The sequence below is a fragment of the Quercus lobata genome, chromosome 6, assembly GCF_001633185.2.
Source record: "Quercus lobata isolate SW786 chromosome 6, ValleyOak3.0 Primary Assembly, whole genome shotgun sequence".
Classification (NCBI taxonomy): domain Eukaryota; kingdom Viridiplantae; phylum Streptophyta; class Magnoliopsida; order Fagales; family Fagaceae; genus Quercus; species Quercus lobata.
Genome location: NC_044909.1, coordinates 5,877,993 through 5,898,270, shown reverse-complemented (window position 1 = coordinate 5,898,270; position 20,278 = coordinate 5,877,993). Strand labels below are relative to the sequence as shown.

Below are 20,278 nucleotides of genomic sequence, written 5' to 3'. Positions count from 1 at the left end.
GTACCATCACCCATTGCTGATCACACAAATCAATCATTGTCCTCCATCTCACACAAATCAACCACTGATCACACCACACTTTAATCTCCACTGATCTCGCTGTCCTTTGTATAGGGGTTTTTTTTTTTTTTTTTAGAATTTCAACCTATGGCGTCCACTTCTGATAATAGCTCTTTATCATCAGACCAAGACACCAATTGGTTTTTAGTGTAGGCGGGGATTGAACCCTAAATCTCTTATTCAACCATCAGAGACTTTATTAGTTGAGCAAATTGGATTTCATAATAAATGAGTTTCTTTGATCATGGAATGTGTTACTTCAATATCATGTTCCATTTTCTTCTTCTCTTTTTTTTTTTTTCTTTTTTATTTTATATGGCTAGATATATATATATATATATATGCAAAAATGGCCATATATCACAATTTGGCAAAATATTTAGCAATATACCACTATTTGTGAAATATTTAACAATCTAATACCTATGTAAGGACCAGATTTGGGTCTTTAGCCCAAAGGATAAATGAACTTAGACCCAAACAGCTCAATACAATGAATTTGTAGAGAGTGAGTTAGAAAACTAGGTTTTAATGAATTAGACAACAAGTAAAGTGGATTTAGATTACAAAAAAATGAAGATAGTCTGGTTTAATCTAAAGAAAATCGTCCTCAGTACAGTCCGAAGAGATCAGTTCTTATATATTTCTCTCAAGTTTGATTACAAGTTCAATTCTTGATTGCTACAATATTTTTCTCTTAATTTCCCAATCCCCCTTCCTCAAGGACCTCCCTTTTTTTTATACTCTCTTCCCTCTCTCATTTCCATCTTCCACGTGTAGATTTAGATTGCTGGTCTTGATACTCGTCCCATCAGCACCTTCTTGAAGTCTTTGAGAATAGCTATAAGGCCGAAAGTTACTGTTCAGGCATCACTTCTTCATTAATACGGTCAGAAAATTAGTTACAGAGCATTTAATGTGGTGGTAGCAGTTTTCTCTTAGATATTATATGGCTTTCCTCTGTCCTATGCCTCTAGGGTGTTCGTCCTTATCAATAGAACTTCTCAAAACGTTACCCTGGATGGCAAACCACACTGTCGATCCTCGGCTTTGCTTAACCGATGAGACATTCCTCCTCAAACCATTCTCTCTGATCATCATGGCTATATCTCTTCCTTTATTTATGAACACTGATCTTCATAATAACGTTTACTTGTCCTCTGACCAACAGGCATCCTCGGACTGGGCCCCTAGCCCAATATACACTACTGGGCCATCAACTCTACAATATATATATATATATATATATATGGTAAATCTTGAGAATATATTCTTTCATAAAGGGGTTATGACAAGTGACCCCTCTCTTTCTTCCTTTTTTTTGTTTGGTTGCCTGTAAAAGTTCTCATACTCATAGTACTTTTGGGAAAATTAGAGGAGGATATATATATATATAGAATAAATGGGTAGCCAACAAGCCATATGCAAAGGAGGGCCAAAATTGACACACGTATTATTCGTATATGGCAGCCTTTTATGTATAGCCATGCCATGCAACAATCAAAGGAGTGTAAGAAAATTCAAAAAAATTATAGAAGGCATATGAAGAAGAAGCTTCAGGAAAAAAAAAATATATGTACATATATATATATATATATATATATATATATATAAACCGCGAGACATGACATGACTACCCTATTTTTCAACAAAACACAAACACATGAAATGAAAGAAGTCATACAAGATAATTGAGATGTGCAAGCCAGCAAAACAACAATGAAAAGGTATTTAGAGTTGCCATCGCTTGTAGGGAAGGTAAGAGCACTTGTAGTAGTGGAGCTAAAAAGCTATATAGCTATTTTAGCTCCACCAAAACACAAAAATAAACATACAGCAATGGAGCTATAGCTATTTTTTTTAACTTCATTGTTACAGTGCACATTTATCTATGGATGTGCACTGTAGTTGTAGATGTGTACTGTAGCTGAGAGCTAAAAAATAAAATAATTTTTTATTCTCACTTCCTAATCTCGCCCTTACTTAGTTGCTTTTTTTTTTTTTTTTTTTTTTTTTTCCTGCTGTGAGTTGTGGTGGTTGTGGTTGTGGTTGTGTGGGTGGATCAGCATCAGTGAGTAGATCGGCATCAGTGAGTAGATCGGTTCATCGGCATCAGTGGGCTGTGGGTGGGTTTGTGGGTAGATCGATGTGTTCGTGGTGGTGGGTGTGGGTGTTGCCTGGTAGGTCTGGGCTTGGTTTTTTTTTTTTTTTTTTTTTTTTTTTTTTTTTTTTTTTTTTTTTTTTTTTTTTTTTTTTTCTTTGTTGTGGGCTATGGTGGTGGTGGTGGTGGTGGTGGTTGTGGTTGTTGTTGTGTGTGTGGCTGTGATGGTTGTGTGTAGTGGTTGTGTGTAGTGAATATATTATTTTATTGTAGTTGATATATTATTTTATTGTGATGTTTATACTATTTTATTATGTTGAAAGTTAAAATAGATCCACTGCTGTAGCATATGTGCAGGTAAAATAAATAAAGTAATTTTTTATGGTGCCAAATAGCTAAATTTTTAGCTCTATTGCTGTGGATGCTCCAAGAACTAAAAAAGATAAGACTTTTCAAAGACAAAAAAAAAAAAAAATAAATAAATAAATAAATGGTATGGAAAAGAATTTCAAAGATGGAAAGAAAAGATACTTTCAAATGGGGGAAGACAAATCCCCATCCAAGCAGTTGGTTAAGCAATTCCAATATATGCCATTGGATGTTTTCAGATTCTAGATGCATGGAATTAAATTTCATGATTAGTAAACTTTGGTGGGGACAAAAGGGAAATATATGAAAGACAGAATCCATTTAACAGTTTGGGTTAAGTTATGTGAATCCAAACTCTACATGGACAAATGGGTTTGAGACAGCCAAGTTTTCAATTAATTAATCTTACCCTGTCAACAAAATAATTAAATAAGGATGGAGATTTATGCATAAAACAAACTCTCTTTTTGTTCTTTTTGCTTGGAGATCACTTAATATGTAAGAAAGTGCCCAATGAAATTAAATTGTTTGCTTGGAGGGCATGCAAGGAAATTCTTGCTATAAACAGAAAGGTAGAAAAGAATGGGAAGAATCATAGAAAAAGTTTGTGACATGTGCAAGAAAGCAAATGAAAGCATATCTCATGCTCTGGTGGAAAGTGCAAATGTGAATATGCATCAAAGGTGTGGAATATTGCTTTTCCAATAATTCAAATTCTTAACAGGGTACAATGACATGGGAATTGGGAAATGGAGGATCAAAATTCTAGGACTGCATTGGAGTCGTTTCTCTCATCATGGCATGACAAATATGGAACCAAAGGAACACAAGACTTAATAAAGGTAATGTGAAGGATTACTTGTAAGGGTTAGTGAGTAAGGGCAGAGTTGAGTGATGATTACTTGCAATTTTTTGGTTTAGCAAGACATGCTCATTTCATATATAGAACATGTGTATGGATAGAAAAGCTATGTAGCCTATTTTAGAAGCATACATCTTAGAATGTAATACGGCCAAATCAATGAAAACCAATTATTTTATGGAAAAAAAAAAAAGAATAACTTTTTTTCTTTTGAGATTCAAAAAAAAAAAAAAAAAAGAAGAAGAATAACTTTGATGCAATAAAGAATATAATAAGGTTAACAAGGATTAGAGAGAGAAAGTTGTCTCCACGTTGCTAAACTCCAATTGGATAATTGGCTTCCCAGTTGGGCCAAAAAAAAATCCCCCATTAATTAGATTTAATTCTTTTTTCTTTTTCTTTTTTAAATTTTGTAAACCAATTAGATTTATATCATAATGGCCATAGTCACCACCCCGCCGACACACCCAAAATTGGACCTTGATCCGATAACTCAAAAAATATACGAATGGGAAGGAGTTTTTAGACCTATAAAGTAAACGTGTCAGTCTGCACTCCACTAGTTAAAATAACGGGTAAGCTTGATCCTAGTTTTTGTTCCACTTATTATGGTTGTGTTTTTTTAGTTTTTTGTTTGAGTATGTGTAAACATATTTCACACTTTCACTTCTTACTATTTTCTAAATTTCATTTATTTTTTAAGTTCTTTTCATCCTATAAACATACAGATTATTTCTTCATGAGGTCAAGACTTGAAAGTTTTAATTTAATAAACCTCAGAGGGTATACACTTAAGAATTTATGTAATATAAAGTTTTTATTATTTTTCCGACATATAAAAAAGTAGTAATCATATCATCTTAATCCAACCCTTATAAGGATCATAATTTTAAAAATCAAAACGACCCGATTCTAACCCGAACCCGTGTAAGTCAGAGCCTATCAAAATCCACTTATCAGGTCTTGTTCCAAAGTTCAAACCGGAAAACCAAACATGGACAGTTTGCCACACAGATAAAGCAAAGAAGAGAGAGTGAGAAACACACATATGGACCATTTACCAACAGCAATATTCACACGTGTACCAAACCGGGGGAAAAAAAAGTTTACTTATTAAGAATTGATTTGAGCCAAACAAAAAAACAAAAACAACACAAAACAAAACAAAAAACAAAAAAGAAATAGATAATTTGTATATTTGTTTTTGTTTTACCAGGAAAGAAAAAACACACATGGGGAACAACAACAACATTAACAACGGCCGGTCCTTCTTCAGCTTCTTCTTCTTCCTTTCGTTTTTTGTCTGAGAACCAAAATCCATCACTACCCATCAAAAAGCTTCTCTCTCTTTGATTTGTTATTCTTGCTCTGCATCTTGTGCTTGCTATTATCTTATTAAGAAACAATTTTGCAAGGAAGAAATTGTTACCATCAATATCTTATTCGATTGAGTAATTGAAGAATAGTTCAGACAAAGTTGAAGAAGGAGATCTTTGTCTATCTTTGAATCTATGGAACAACTCATCAGCTTTATTATTCGGCCACCCAGGTACCACACCAACCACCTCCAAAGCTGTTTTTTTTTTTAGTTAAAATTGTAGATGAGTTTTGGCTTATGATCCGTTTGCTTGCTGGGAAAACATGGGAAAGTAATAGAATTAAAGAAATTTTTGATTTTGGGCATCTGGGTCTGGGACTCTAGGATTATCAACCCTTCAACTTGATTCAAGTATTTGAAATTGGCTCAGTATGATTGAAATTTTTTTTACCCCCCTTTTGATTTGCTTATTCTGTATTTGTGGGTGAGGAAAAGAAGCAAAACATAGAGTGCAGCAGTTAATGTTTTGAGTTTGTTTCATTTTCTTAAGATTTTGGTGTGCATGAGGGGAGTGAACTGTATTAGGTCTCACTTTTTTTATTTGTTAGACGTGTAAGAAACCTGAGATATTTTGAAAGTTAGTTTCTATGATATTCTTTCCTTTTTCAGAATATGGCATGAATTTTTAAATGGCAACCAGTTGATCTGCTCAACTTTGAATTTCTATTTTAGAATCTTCAGATTTTGGTTCTGATTTATTTGTATGAGTTACATCAGGCATCAGATTTCACCAGCTGATAAAATTGTGAGGTTCACATGACCGTTCTTTGCAATTGTAATTCAAAATTGATGAATTTATAAGCTATAATCTGATTTAATTTAATTACAAGACTGAGCTTTAAAGTGAAGCTGCAATTTTTTAATGTTTGAAACTGGTTCCTGCACCTCCATGTTTCAAGTTGTAGGTAGATTGTCATGTATAAGATCCAAAAGACCTTCTGAGCTTTAAGTATGTCGTATTCATTGTCCTGCATCTAAGAGGAGATGGAGATAGTTTTTAAAACTAGGAATGATCATGGTTTTGGAAAAGAATCTTAAGCTTTTGCAATAAACTTTTGGGGGAAAAGGAAACTTTTTGGGGTTCGTACACAAAGGAACGCATTTCCAACTGTGGGATACTCAAAAGAAGCACAACTTAGGCAGAAGACTGCATCTATTATGATTATTAGAACCTTGTAAATATTCAAACTTAACTTCTGTTACCTTAGTCAGTTCTTTGTCATTTTGGGTTAAAAGTTTTAAACTTGCTTTCAAGTAATTGAAATGGTTATGAGTCTCTCCATTTTTGGGCTGCAGAGCTGAATACGATCCACAAAATGATTTATTAGATCAAGAGTTCATGCTGAAAGGGAAATGGTTTCAGAGGAAAGATCTTGAGGTAAAGACCCATGCTTACTCTACCTTTTAATCTTTGAAGGTGTTCAAACTTGCTCATATTAAGAGAAATTACCATTGATGCCCATAAAATTCAAACTTTTTCAAAATATATACTTGTATAATAATATCATGTATGCTTATAACTTTGTTAGGTTTGCTTGTGTATAGACTTTTCAAGAAAGTTTTGCACACATTCAAAATACAGATAATTTTTATGAAATGATATTGCTTATCAAATTTTTTATTTATTTTGTTAAAATTTTTATGAAATAATATCACTTGATAAATTCTTTTGTGCTCTAAAAGGATACCAATCAATCCTCACTATATTTTCAACCTACATCAACATGTCAGTCACTTTATTCAAGAAAATGTTTCTTTTGGTGGTATCAAGTTGTGTATTTTATGTTTCATTGTTCGGAGGAAGAAACAGATAGGGCCTGTTGTCCTCCTCTATTAAGGGCTACCCATGAGGGCTACACGATTAAACTCCATGCTAATAATACTTGCTATTGCATCCTATCACAGCCTAGTCATAACCCTGTATTTATTTCTAATTCTAGAATTTTCTCTTGACTACTTTTATCCTGCACATCCTTTATATATTTTTGGGATTTCCAAGTGGCTGTTGGCTTTCGTTTAAGGGCTTCCAAATTTTACAGATTAAAAACAGTCGAGGAGATGTTCTTCAGTGTAGTCATTACATGCCTATTGTTAGTCCTGAAGGAAAGCCTCTGCCCTGTGTGATATACTGCCATGGGAACAGGTGAATCTGTGACTGGAGAGTTCTCATTCTATTCTAGATTCTACAGTTGTTCTTGTTGACATTTCAGACTTAAATGAATGCTAACTTTTATTACAATTGAAAAGAAAACTCTTATTAGTTTGCACCTCATTTGCAGAAATGGAATTGGTAGCAATGGACAAGATTGATCTTTAAATGGCATAAGTTTTTGCTAAAACATTGGGGGTGCTCAACTGTTATGTGTATCAGTTTTATAAGTTGTTCTTTGTTTGAACTTCTTATTAGTTATAGTTAAAGAATATTGTTAGAATTATGGTTAAGTGATTAAATTCTCTTTTTCCTAAAGTTTATGCTTTTGGGACAATCGGTAATTTAATATGGTATCATAGCATGAGTTCTTGAGTTCGATCCTTGTTTTTTATTCTACCTCCCATTTAATATCACATGAATCAGCATGCAGTGATATGTTTATAACAAGTATAATATCACAATCAACAGCTTGTGTTATTCACTATATCTGATAGGGAGGGCTCTAGCAGGGTCTTAGTGAAAAGACCCTATTAGAAGCTCCTGCACATGCCACTCATGTTTCAATAGAACGACAGCTTACATTCCTTTGAATCATCTGTACAGAACTACCGGCACAGAAATATGATTAATGCTTTGTATGTGATGGACACCTATCGCCTAAAAGCTTTCTTTCTGCAACCTAGAAAAAGTTTGGACTTTAATTCAACAAAATCTGTGCAGCTTTTGTGTGTTCTGTTCTTGGAACCACTGGATGACCAATCAAATTTGGACTTTATAGCTATGTTTTCATCTCTTTGGATGCAGGTCTTTTAAGTCTTTTCCTGTAGTCATTTACATGATGTTGTACACTGTTTCAATAATTTCTCTTCATTGACTCGCAGCATATTTTCTTCACAGTGGGTGCAGGGCCGATGCTAGTGAGGCTGCTATAATTTTGTTGCCCTCAAACATTACAGTTTTCACTCTTGATTTCTCTGGATCTGGACTGTCTGGAGGAGAGCACGTCACCCTGGGGTGGAACGAAGTAAGTGGCTAGAAAACTAATTTGAAGGAAATCAAATAGATAATAAGGCTAACTACAAAGCAACCTAAAAAATCAACCCCCCCCAAAAAAAGGGCACCCACCAAGTGGGGTTGCTTTTGGGAAATTGGACGGTTCTCTCCAGTTCGTTAAAATTTAAGAAGTTAACAATTTAACTGGAGATAAATTAATATTTAGAAACACTTGCCAATGAGCTCTAGCTTAAATGGCATCTTCTCTTCCTGTAAGAGCAAGGTGGACGATGAGTCGTGGGTACAAAACCCACCAGCTGCTTGTGTAACTCACCAATTAAATAAAATTAAAAAAAAAGCGCCACCTGAAGATATTCATAATGACCTCTCATGCATTTGGAAGATGGCAGCAACCAATAAATAATATGCAGAAATATTAATTCCAGGTTTGCTTAAAGAGTCTTTTAAATATTCAACAGTGCTATTATCATGAAGTCCAATGTGTTTTCAGTGTTTTAGTTACACATATTTTGAGGGTAATGTCATATAAGAATGGACACTCATCATGAGACCCAAGTCAGCCACACAATTTTCATTAACCTATGATCAAGTATATACTGTAGTGAACTTTGGGCCCTTTAAATAGTCCCCTAAATACATCAAACATGGAAAAAAATAAACTAATAATGAGATTACATCATATATGAAAATAAAATTCAAATAGGAAGCAAATCTTTCTAATAGCATCAATCTGTGTCAAGCAGAACAATCACGATGAATGAGATCAAACAAAATCAATTAGCTTTAATGGTTCAAATTTGGTCTCCACACCAACTTTCTCTGGGTGAGAGAAACTTAATCCCGTCAAGTATAGCTCATGGTGGCACTAGATGGGTCACAGACCTTGGATTGGGTGGGGTCTAGAGAGGGCTTGAGTGTAGCTCAAATTTATTGAAGGTTTTTAATTTTTTTAAAAAAAATTATATATATATATATATACTCATCTATATGTTGGCTGGTTAGGTTAGAAGCTTGGGTTTTTTTAAGGCTTTGTGGGGTTTCTTCAAGTACGAGTGGTGGTGAATTAAGTTTTAAAGACATCTGGAACCTGGTTGAGGGTTTGGCAGTAGCGAGTGGAGCAGCCCAATGATGTTTTGGCAGCAGCATGGTGCACATGGAACAGAGGAGACAACAGCGGCACATTGGAATCAAGAAAGTTCAATTGCCAGTGCATGGAGGGCTCACAAGTGATGTTTAAAGCTGTCAATGAATGGTGACTTATCACTCAGGCAGTAGGAGTTAATTGGGTGAATAGAGGTCAGAATCTGTGGGTTGTGGTTGAGATTGGAAGCATGGTCACAAGGCCCCAAGTTCGATGGATCTGCCAGTTGACGTGGAGCTTGAGATTGACTATGGGACCTGCTAAGGGACTCAGCAGGGACAATGGGGTTGTTCTAGGTCATTTGTAGCTGAAGGGTTATTGGATTTGATTTCACAGTGGCTAGTTTTTGTTTGGGTGTTCAATGCGCTAGGATAAAAGGAAGGCAAGGGTGACGGAGGTTTGTCTTGAGGCTCTTTATGGTTGTCATAGGTGGCTTGTTTTGGAGTTCGGTTTGGTTTGAATCAACACCAAGAGATGAAATTAGACTAGTAGAGCTTAGGTTTCAACAGTTACGTGGAATCAACACCACACATGGGATAAAGATAGTAATCCAAGAATCAAGCACTAAAAGAAAAATTCCTATGCCAATTTCATATCTTTGATCATCTACAATAATGATCTTTGGACCCTTTAGATAGAGTCGCCAAATTACATCAAACACGGAAAGAAAATAAACTCATAATGAGATCACATCATTTATGAAAATAAAATTGAAATAGCAATCAAATCTCTCTAATAACATAAGTTAGTGTCAATTAGCATCAATCACGATCAATCAGCTCCAACAAAATCAATTAGCATTAATAAGTCAAATTTGATATTCATACTACTGCATGTATAACTCAGCAATAAATAAAATAAAATAAAATCTTAACTAGAGTATACTAATCTTAACTAATATTCTTGGTTATATATTTGATGACCGTATCCTTTCTACTTTTACCCACACTATCTTTGGCCACCTTTTATTTATTTAGCCACTTTGACCATGATTAAGTACATTGGTGCATCTTTTGGACTTTATTACACATGGCCAATTTCTAGGATGGCTTTCTCTTTTCTTCAATCAGTGCCACCCAACTCGTAAACGCATGTCCTCATTCATACTCTCTCTCTTTATAAATGCACTGAATATCAAAATAATTGGTTTTATTTACTGTATTTTTGTGTATGCACTAGATCACCATTCTTCATCATAAAATTGCCTTCTGACATTGTTGACTGTTTTTCAGAAGGACGATCTAAGGGCTGTGGTTGATTATTTGAGGGCAGATGGAAATGTCTCTTTGATAGGCTTGTGGGGACGTTCGATGGGCGCTGTTACTAGGTTTCCTCCATTAACTTTCTGTCTTCCTTTAATCTTGCATACAAAATTAGAACATAGAACATCTCTTTACTTTTATTTTTTATTTTTTTTTATTAGTAAGACAATTGATCATCTCTCAGCGAAATAAGAGGATCAATTGTTTCCAATGCTAAAATATTTTTTATTTATTTATTGATAAGTTCCAATGCCTTAAGAAAATTTGAAGATCTTAAGTTTTATTTGAAGCCTTAGATATGAATTGCAAAGAACCTTGGAGTCTTAATATTGTATCCGCATGATTGTGAGATTTTGAGAAAGCATTCAAGAATGGGATTTTTTATCATTACTTCATAAATATGAAGAAGTGGAAACCTTGGTGGTTCAACTGAAGATGTATTTCACTAGATCATTGTTTTAATGTCACATGTATTGGGCTCTAGTGATACTTTATTCAGTTATTGTAGTTTTCATAGATTCTCTCATTTTGATTGTAATATACATTTTTTTTGGGTAATTCACTAGACTACCTTACGTATACACCTTGTATAAATAAGGTAGTTTCTTTATCAATAAATTTCATTGTGTTAAAAAGAAATGATATTTTGAGATGATTCTAACTTGATAGGTTGTCTTTTGCTTATTTGCTTAAGTGAAAATATAATCAATGGTTTCACATTTTCCTAAAGAAATGTTGAATCTGTTATTTAGCATCCAAGGTGGGACAGATTTTCTCCTTTATTTTTATCATCTCCTTTATTCCTCTGTTACTAATTAATTTCTCCACCTATTCCACATAATACCAACAAGCTGTACTTGACGTAACATTCTTCTTCTAATTCTCCAACATGAGCTGCCCATTTATATATAGTCTTTGCGCTAAATGCCAAAAGGCAAAATTGCAGAACCATGTTGTCCATGAAGCCTAAGGTTCAGAAAATTTCATCATTGGACCTTCTCTATCCAACCATAAAGTAACCATTTTTTGTAAAGGAACAAACTTTCGGGCACAAATCTCTATCATTCATCAGGCATATGGATTAGTTGGCAATGATGCTACCATGATAATATAAAGACATCGTTAATGCTGCTTATATGGCTTTCATAAGGAATAATTTTGTTGTTGCAATTTGAGTAATTTCAACAGTCTAATTGTTTGGAGGATACTAGCTTTGATGAAACCATTGATACTGGGTGTTGCAACTCTGAGATTGATCAATATTCTGTATGGCTCTGTCAAGCAGAAATTGAAAAAAAATCATGATATATCTTGAGTAGTTTATATTATTTCCACCAAGTTGTTGAAGTTTCCTTGGATAGAATGCATTTACTCACTTGCAAACATGATCTTAGAAACTGAGTAACCATGGAAGAATTAGCTTGTGTGTTGCTGTAGTGTACCATTATGATCAATATTATCTATTGTTCATCAGGCAGATGGTCTTTTATGTTAGCTGTAGTGTACCACCATAAGTTTGTATATATTTTTTTTTTTAAATAAAAAGGTAATGTTTCTAGCATTCCCAAGTATTATTTATGCGTTTTTAGCTTGAGTACTTTTGCTCTGTAGCTTACTTGGTTCTGGTTATTTATAAGCCATTGACAATGTAGTTTATTTTTTCTCCCACAGCCTAATGTATGGAGCTGAGGATCCTTCAATTGCTGGAATGGTTCTTGATAGTCCCTTCTCTGATTTGGTTGACTTGATGATGGAACTGGTGGATACCTACAAAATACGTCTACCCAAGTTCACCGTAAGTAAATTCATTCAAATGAAACTCTTAGATACTCATAATTTGAGGCACAGATTTATTTTTGTGAGAAACCCAATTCTCTACTTGGTTTGGGGCAAGTGTAAAGAATTTTCTTATAAAAAAACATGTAGACAGAAAAGTTTGTCAAAAAATTGGATGTTAGGATATTAAGGTGCAAATATACTGTTAAATTTAGCAAGTCAGAAATTGGGAAATGTATTACTAAATTCAGAAAAATTATTAACATATAGCGAACATAATTTCCTTTAAACTCCTTGCAATATGATCTTCATAAATTTTTTTCATAACTTGTCAGCTTTCCCTCTCAGATTTTTTGAAATGTCCTATTGAATTCAGCTTTGACTATTAACATATTTGTTAAATGAAACCGTAAGTTTCTGAGATCAACATACTCATTAAAAAAAAAAAAGTTTCTGAGATCAACATTTATAATTATGTTTTATTAAATGGATTTAAATTCTAAATTTGCTTCAGATACCCACTGAAAAACATATTGGGTTGTTCAAGACCCATGGGCCACGGCTAAGTCTTGTTCTTGTCAGGCAGATTTCTGTATTTGCTATTTACCTCATCTCTAAAAGGTTCACATATGTGTTCACCCTTAATTGTACAATTTCTTTTGACCATTCATATTTATTAATGCTTGAGGCACAATTGCATAAATCTTTTTATGGTCTTTTGTCACCTGTACTTTACCTTTTTTCTGTTTCTAAGGACTTTTATAACTTTTACTTATCCTCTTTGACAATTCTAGGTGAAACTCGCAATTCAATACATGCGAAGAGCTATCCAGAAAAAGGCAAAGTTTGACATAACGGAACTGAACACCATTAAGGTCTTATCTTAGCAATGATTTTTTTTCCCTGTTGGATTGTATTCATTACTGATTTCTTTGAACAAAGTGTTATGGATTTATGATTCTTTCATATCATTATGATTCTTTCATATCATTATATCTTTTTTAAGCTAATAATGTACAATAAAGTTTCTTCCTGATATATATGGGTAGATGCTGTTGTCCACCCATTTTGATAGTTTCAATTCTTAGTAAACAACTTATTTATGTTAAAGATATGGGTTTTGTAGACCCATGTACTTGGAGAACAAGCATACTAACCCTGGGTTAATCAATGGTTAGTTTAGGTTTCTCTAGTATGTAAACCCTACTTTGGGTTTTGTAACACAATTGAGAATTCAATAAGATGTAGCCGCTAGGGCTTTATCCTGTGGACGTAAGCTATTAGGCGGAGCCATGTAACCCTTGTGTGTTCTCTCTTTCTCTCAATCACTTCTGCTCTCTCTATAATTGCTCTACAATATTTTTCTCAACTTAAAACATTTTTTTTTTCATTTCTACAAAAATATTACTCGTCAAAATGGAAACAATATGATTCAATTCAGGTTTATGATACATACCAAGTTGATTGAATCAAATTGTAGAACTTGTTAGAACTATGACAGCGTAAGCTTTTGGGAGAGTCGGTAATATATCATAGTATCAGAGTAGGAGGTCTTGAGTTTGATCCATGTCTCCACTCTACTCCCATTTAAAATGTTAAAAAAAAATCCTACATGTTGGGCCTTACTTATTAAGGGGGAGTTTAGGTTCACACATGATGGGGTGTTAAAATTATGGCTAAGTAATTAAATTCATCATTTCCTAATAACTTAAGCTTTTGGGAGAATTGGTAATTATTAGAACTAATTCATTTAGTCTGTTACTAAATAAATTGTGTTGTATTTATTATACGACCAACTTGACTAAATAGCTTTATCTCAAATAGCATATCCTGCCCTTGTAAGAGTGAATTTCTGGAATGAGGTAGTGGGTTCAAGACGCATGGGCACGTGTGTAATTTACCAATAAGGGGAAGAAAAAAAAGAATAGGTGGTTTCAAAATTTTTTAAAACATCCTCATTTAGCCAAATCTGACTATACAGAAATTAGTTACTTGATAAGGAGTGGTTATTTGTTTGCTTTCAATGCCACCAGACAGGGTTCTACATTCCGGTGAGAAGTGTACACTTTTTTCCTTTGGAGGCAATAGGATGTACATAGGCAAGTAATATCAGGCATAAGCAGTGCGTATATATGCTGGCCGATGGGTATCACCAATGTTACCAGATGACAAGAAACTTGTTTATGCGTGATAACCTTCTAGAGCCTTTCCACACATGTTCTCAGTTTACTTTCCAAATCTTTCAGTTTGTACATATGAGCTTTGACAAGAGTAATAGATGAAAAATTTAAGAGACTGGGAGTCCAGAAAATGATAATGGATTAGTGTCTCTTTGGTTTGTCTCAGACCAACTCTTGGACTCTACCTGCTATTGCTCTCATGGCTGTGTAACTAATTTATTTTCATAATGCATTGAGAGTCAATTGGTGTGACTTGATTAAGTGCTAAGAGGCAGTCACCATTGTTTCATGGTCCTGTGCTAGTGTTTCAACAGGTTGCCAGGGCTTTATGGGCATGCATGAATGTTGTCATTGGGGAGGGAATTAATTCTAGTAGGGAATGCAAAGTATTTACGAAACAAATGAAAGAAGAAGTTTATATATATTCATGATGTTAAAGAAATAGAAGCATATCCATATTAGTGTTTATTTCTTGATGTTTACTCTCATTGACAAAAGTGTTCCACTATTTCTTTTCACAGGTGGCAAAGTCTAGCTTCGTTCCAGTTTTAGTAGGACATGCCATTGATGATGATTTCATACGCCCCCATCACTCAGATCGTATATTTGAAGTTTATATGGTAATTATTGCTCATATATACACCTAATTTTGAATAATTTGTACAAAGTTATGCAATCATGCACCATATTTAAGCTAATTATGGTTTGCACTAAATGCAAAAGTTTAAATTATTTGTATAAATCATGCACGCATGCATCATTATCTTGATTCTGCTTCTCATCTGGTGTTTCCATTTTTTCTGGAAAAAGAAAAAGAAAAAGAAAAAGAAATTGTACTCAAGAGGAAGGTCACAGCTTTAAGCCACCCTCCCCCCAAAGAGCTAGAGAGAGAGAGAGAGAGAGAGAGAAAACTTTATGGATTAATACCTGACTTTTTGTCTTGATCAACTAGATAGACCCTTGGACACTGTTGGACAGAGCTCATTGATTAATGATTTCACATTTAAATTTTATCAATTGTTGCTGCTACCATATTTACAAGAATTTCCTTGTGCAAGAGTGCCTTTAGATCTCCTACCCCTGGTTTTCATCGTTCTATTCACTGCATATGCTCTACTTTTATTTTCTATAATTTTCTTAATCAAGAGATGCCTGTTGATCATCCTTTCGGTATGTTGGTGTCTGCAGTCTGCCATTCCATGTATTGAATGTTATGTAGGGCTTGTCTTTTAATGCATGCTTTTTGCAGGGGGACAAAAACATTATCAAATTTGAGGGAGATCATAATTCTCCACGCCCTCAATTCTACTTTGATTCTATAAATATATTTTTCCACAATGTTTTGCAACCTCCAGAGGATGAAGTGGGGGGAGTGTTTTTTGACTCTGTGGATGATTACATCGGTAAGGTAAATTGAACACCAATACATCTGGTTGAAGCTTTCAATTTTATGCAAACTGCCAGCTTGCATATTCACAACCCTTTGCAATGGTTGACTGTGATACCTTCAGGGTAGTTGGAGAAATGTGCGAGAAGCTTACAAGCATGAATCTTCGCTTGCATCAAAAGGCATGACTCAAGTGTCTCAATTTAATTACTTCCCAAACTATGATCTCTTTGAGGATCTTAATTTCATCTACCGTTCATTTTGCTCTTTCTCATTGATTGCTTATTAGTTGCAGAACCAGCAACAAGCAGCACATCAGATTCCATTAAACTACTCCGACCAAAAAGACCTATGAGTAGGACAGAGGTTAGTAAATGGTCGATTTTCTTTTGGTGCTTAGATGTCTAAATTACACACAACACAAAAGGTTGGCCACACATACCACTCTGTCCAAACCAATTTGATCAAAGTTCACACATTTTAAGAGTAGTGTATGATGGATGCCTAGTTTGCATGGAACGATTTTCATGAGCCTTGACACCCAACTCTCTCTCTCTCTCTCCACACACACACACGTGTGCACACAAAGGAAATCAAGAGGAAAAGGGGTAAGGTAAGAGTTTAAATCATGTAAAATTTCTCCCAACTACATGGCCAAGTAGTAGTTTAGGAATGAGGTTTTGTTCTTTTTCTTTTTTCTCTCTTAACAGGGTGTCGGATTTTTGAGATTGTCTTGCCTAACCCCAAAATATATGGCACTTTTGATGCTTCAGCCTTATTGACTTGAAGTTTGTTTTATTTCTTTGTGGGATGTTTATTCATTGTTTCTTTTACTTTGCTCAGGTTCCTTCCAGTTTCCCATCTAAAGATGATCAATCTGATGATACGGTAACTTCTTTACATTTTCTCTTATTCAACCATCTCATAGGTCTTAAGTTTTCTTCCTTTGATTTTATCCCATGATATTTATAATGGATATAGAGCCATACACATGTATGGGACACCCTTAACCAATAATTTGCTACTTAATAAAACTAACAGACATAGTGTTCATCATCATAGCTCAAATTTTGTTACATGCTGGCAAGTCAATGAGCTGCTAATCTACAATTTACATGGTACCTAACTAACCCTTGCATGGCGTAAAAGAAAAAAGAAAGGACAAATTAGTAGAAAAAGGAATGTAAAAAGAATTATAAAACAAATGCAAATCAAAATAAAAGATACTCAATAATCATGCTCTGCTGCAGGATTTAACGAATGATGATGATCATAGCTCAACATCTTCTAAAATGATTAGCTTTGAATTATCAAATGGCCATCCTATTGGCCCCCATGTTCCAACTACTTCGGATGATGATCAGTATGTAGAATATCCGCTTGATGACTTTACAGGTTTTCCATGCAATGTGGAGGAGGAAGAAAGGGTAAGTCAAATTATTGGCTTTCCATCATCTACAAAAAAAAAAGTTCATTTCCGACCAATGAACTTGTTGCTTTGAATTGACCTTTGACTTGCCTACAATTTTCAGATGTTCATGGAAGCAGTGATTGAATCATTAAAAGACTTGGAAATGAGACGTCCCCAAGCAGGAGAACCACCTAGTGTTAGCTCTAGTTCTGTAAAACCTGTACATAAAGATGACCAGGAGGTTTCTCCTACAGAGCGTTGTGAGCCCTTGAAGGCAGAATCCACTTCCACTTCAGTTGAGCATTGTGAACCTTCAAAAGCAGAATCCAACAACACTTCAGTGATCAATGCCCAAAATTTGGCATCTGAGCATCCATCTCCTGATATAGGTTTGGGACCTGCATCTGATGCTACTTCATCTTGCATGGAAACTGCAAGCACAGGGACTTCTGCTCGTAGTGATACTTCAGCAAGCATACAGAGCTCCACAGATGCTGACATGTCAGCCAGTACAATAGCCACATTAACTGTTGAACGGAACCCAGCGAGCCATATTATGGATGGTTTGATGCGTCGTTGGGATCTCAACTTTTTCCGAAACAGTCACAACCGATGAGATGAAAAGATGCTCATTTTAATGGACATTCTGATGGTGTAGTATTGTCTTGTACCTAAGCATTAGGGATTGTATTTTGTAAATTGTTTCCAAGAAAAGAAAAATGAGAAAAGGAAAGACAGAAAGGGAAGAAAAAAGTTGTGAATGTGTGTAAGAAGGCTAGTATATTTCCTTCTGATTTGATTACAAGGCTCTACATTGACTACTGAAAAACAGAAATGAAATTATTGTTTGTTACTTCAATGTTAGAATTGTCTGTCAATACCAATCAAAAACAATTGACACTTGGTAATCTATGGGATGATATTTGTGCTTGATTTTTTTTTTCTTCCTAGACTTGTGAATGTTATCTTTGTAGAGAAAGAAAATAAATGATGGTTTGTTACTTCAATGTAAGAATTATCTACCAATTGAAAAACAATTGACACTTGATAATCTATGTGATGATATCTACCAATCGAAAACTATTTTTGTAAATGCTCTATTCATTGCCAGCCTTCTTTGTTACTCAGATGGTAAAAATGTTTTGGATAACCTTCCTGAGGTTGTTAAACTTACCCTTGGAAGGGGCTTATGTAGGTCTTGCTTTCTCTTTTTGAGAGTAAAGAGAGACTAGCGAGCTAGAACATTTGGGAAGCCCATTGGCGCGTCTAGGAATCCGATTAACTGACAAGGAAGGTGCTAAGCTTGCTTAGACTTTGATCTCTGACAAAGATGTGCCAAATAATATGCTAATAACCTTTTATTGTATTAATATTTTGAAATTTATACCTTTGGAATATCAATAAGTCCAGTACAATTTTTTCCTCATAAGTTTGATAGAAGGGAAGCCTTTGTGCAATGATAAGTGTCTTCCACCAAAAACGAAAGGTCACAAGTTCAAGTTTGAGAATCAACCTCTCCAATAAATTAGGAGTAAGGTTACCTACCATGATCTCTCTCAGATCCTACAAAAGTGGGAGTTTTGTGAATTGGATACAACCTTCTTTTATGGATATTGTTTGATGTATATATTTTTTTAAAGATTATTGGTTGTGATTAGTGCATAATAAAAATTGTCTTAATAGTGAACTCATATGAAATGATGTTACTTCAATTGCAATGTACTGTCTTAGTGAGTTTTGAAAAAGGTCATTATGGTTTTTTTGTTATCTCATTGCTCGTAGATTATATGACACTAGTGGCATACCCAAGCGCTGTGTGAGAATATATAATTATTTTAAAATGTAGTGTAATGTATAATTTATTCTCTAAATTTTATTGTAGATAATTTGTTCTTCTTAAAAATTAAACAATTTCTAACTCTCTATTTTTACAAATATATAATTTAATCATTTTTGTTGTTTGTATTGATATTATTCTTTTTTGAAGTGATCTATATTCTTCTAACTATTGTTATTATGCATTATATTTTTCTAATTATTTTGGTACAATTAAAATTTTTAAGTTTCGAATTTATTATTCAAAATATCTTAAGGAGATTATCATGATAATGAGAACTTATCATATAATTACAATTGATATTACTCAAATAATTGATAGTACTCTCAACCTAAACTTGTATTTTCTTATTCTTAAGTAAGTACACCGAAATGGACTGAATTGGACCAAATAGATCAAATGGACCAGATTGAATTGAAGTGGACTGAATGGACCAAGGTAGACTAAATGGACTGAAAGGACTAAATTGAACCGAAGTAGCCCGAAGTTGACCTAATAGACCATATTAGACCAAAATAGACAAAAATAGACTGAAGTGGCACAAAGTGAACCAAATGGACCAGATTGAATAGAATAGGACCAAACTGAACTAAAGTAGACAAAAATGGATCGAAGTGGACCAAATGGACTAAAACGACTCAAAGTGGACTGAATTGGACCAAAGTGGACCCAAATAGGCCAAATGCCAAACAGTAGTTAGTAAACTCAAAAAATTAATAATAATTGCAATAATAAAGTCAAGTAAAATCATAATCTATGATAAGTAATGTATTCCAATGTGATGGAAATAGTTTTTTGTTGAAGTAACACCTATCAAATTTGTTAGCACATTAATATCTTTAACTAAATTATTATACATGTATTTGTGATTCTATGTGCGTGTTGAATGTTTTATTCAATTTGAAGTCAGTACCATTTACTATTTAGAGAAAGTTGGTACACTACCAAAATATATATATAAAAGGAAAACCACTTGCGTGTAATATTTTATACAAAAAGAAAAAAAGGATGGGGTAAAGAGTTTATGAAAATGATATATGGTTCTCTAAGTAGCGGAACTAGACCCTTCAACGTGGCCTTGAATACTACATTAGCATACAGATATAAACACAGTGGTGGAATGAATTTTTTTTTCAAGTGATTATAAACTAAAAATAAATAAATAGTGTCTCCACCTAAGGTGTTTGTATTACATATATTTTCAATTATAAGTTACATTTAGGTTCAAGAATGTATAAAGAGCACTCACAGCAGTGGTACTATATTGGTATATTGATATTTTTTAGCTCCTCAAATACCAAAAAGCATGCTCCAGCAATGGAGCTAAATCTATTTTTTTTTAGCTCCA

At 34.1% G+C, this 20,278-nt stretch overlaps 1 protein-coding gene across 2 annotated transcripts; it reads left to right on the top strand.

Annotated features, from left to right (window-relative positions):
• The first annotated feature begins 4,611 nt into the window (after positions 1 to 4,611).
• Positions 4,612 to 18,029, top strand: LOC115994303. 2 transcript variants are annotated; one of them, XM_031118396.1, is made up of 14 exons: positions 4,612 to 4,941; positions 6,067 to 6,148; positions 6,810 to 6,913; positions 7,820 to 7,946; positions 10,310 to 10,404; positions 12,011 to 12,134; positions 12,910 to 12,990; positions 14,817 to 14,915; positions 15,545 to 15,703; positions 15,807 to 15,864; positions 15,978 to 16,048; positions 16,526 to 16,570; positions 16,933 to 17,109; positions 17,215 to 18,029. In XM_031118396.1, exons 1-14 carry the CDS (start codon positions 4,904 to 4,906, stop codon positions 17,707 to 17,709), a joined length of 1,755 nt encoding a protein of 584 aa, XP_030974256.1. In that variant the 5' UTR covers positions 4,612 to 4,903; the 3' UTR covers positions 17,710 to 18,029. The 2 variants fall into 2 exon arrangements, with proteins under 2 accessions (XP_030974256.1, XP_030974257.1); XM_031118397.1 differs by lacking the exons at positions 4,612 to 4,941; positions 6,067 to 6,148 and having other exon boundaries at positions 6,823 to 6,913; positions 7,804 to 7,946.
• The last annotated feature ends 2,249 nt before the right edge of the window (positions 18,030 to 20,278 follow it).

What these genes read in the sequence shown, in the direction of transcription:
- LOC115994303 (XM_031118396.1), top strand. Translation starts at nt 4,904, where the DNA reads ATGGAACAACTCATCAGCTTTATTATTCGGCCACCCAG. An exon ending in CGGAACTGAACACCATTAAG is followed by an intron (nt 12,991 to 14,816) that starts GTCTTATCTTAG and finishes TTCTTTTCACAG; the next exon opens with GTGGCAAAGTCTAGCTTCGT. An exon ending in GACCTATGAGTAGGACAGAG is followed by an intron (nt 16,049 to 16,525) that starts GTTAGTAAATGG and finishes TACTTTGCTCAG; the next exon opens with GTTCCTTCCAGTTTCCCATC.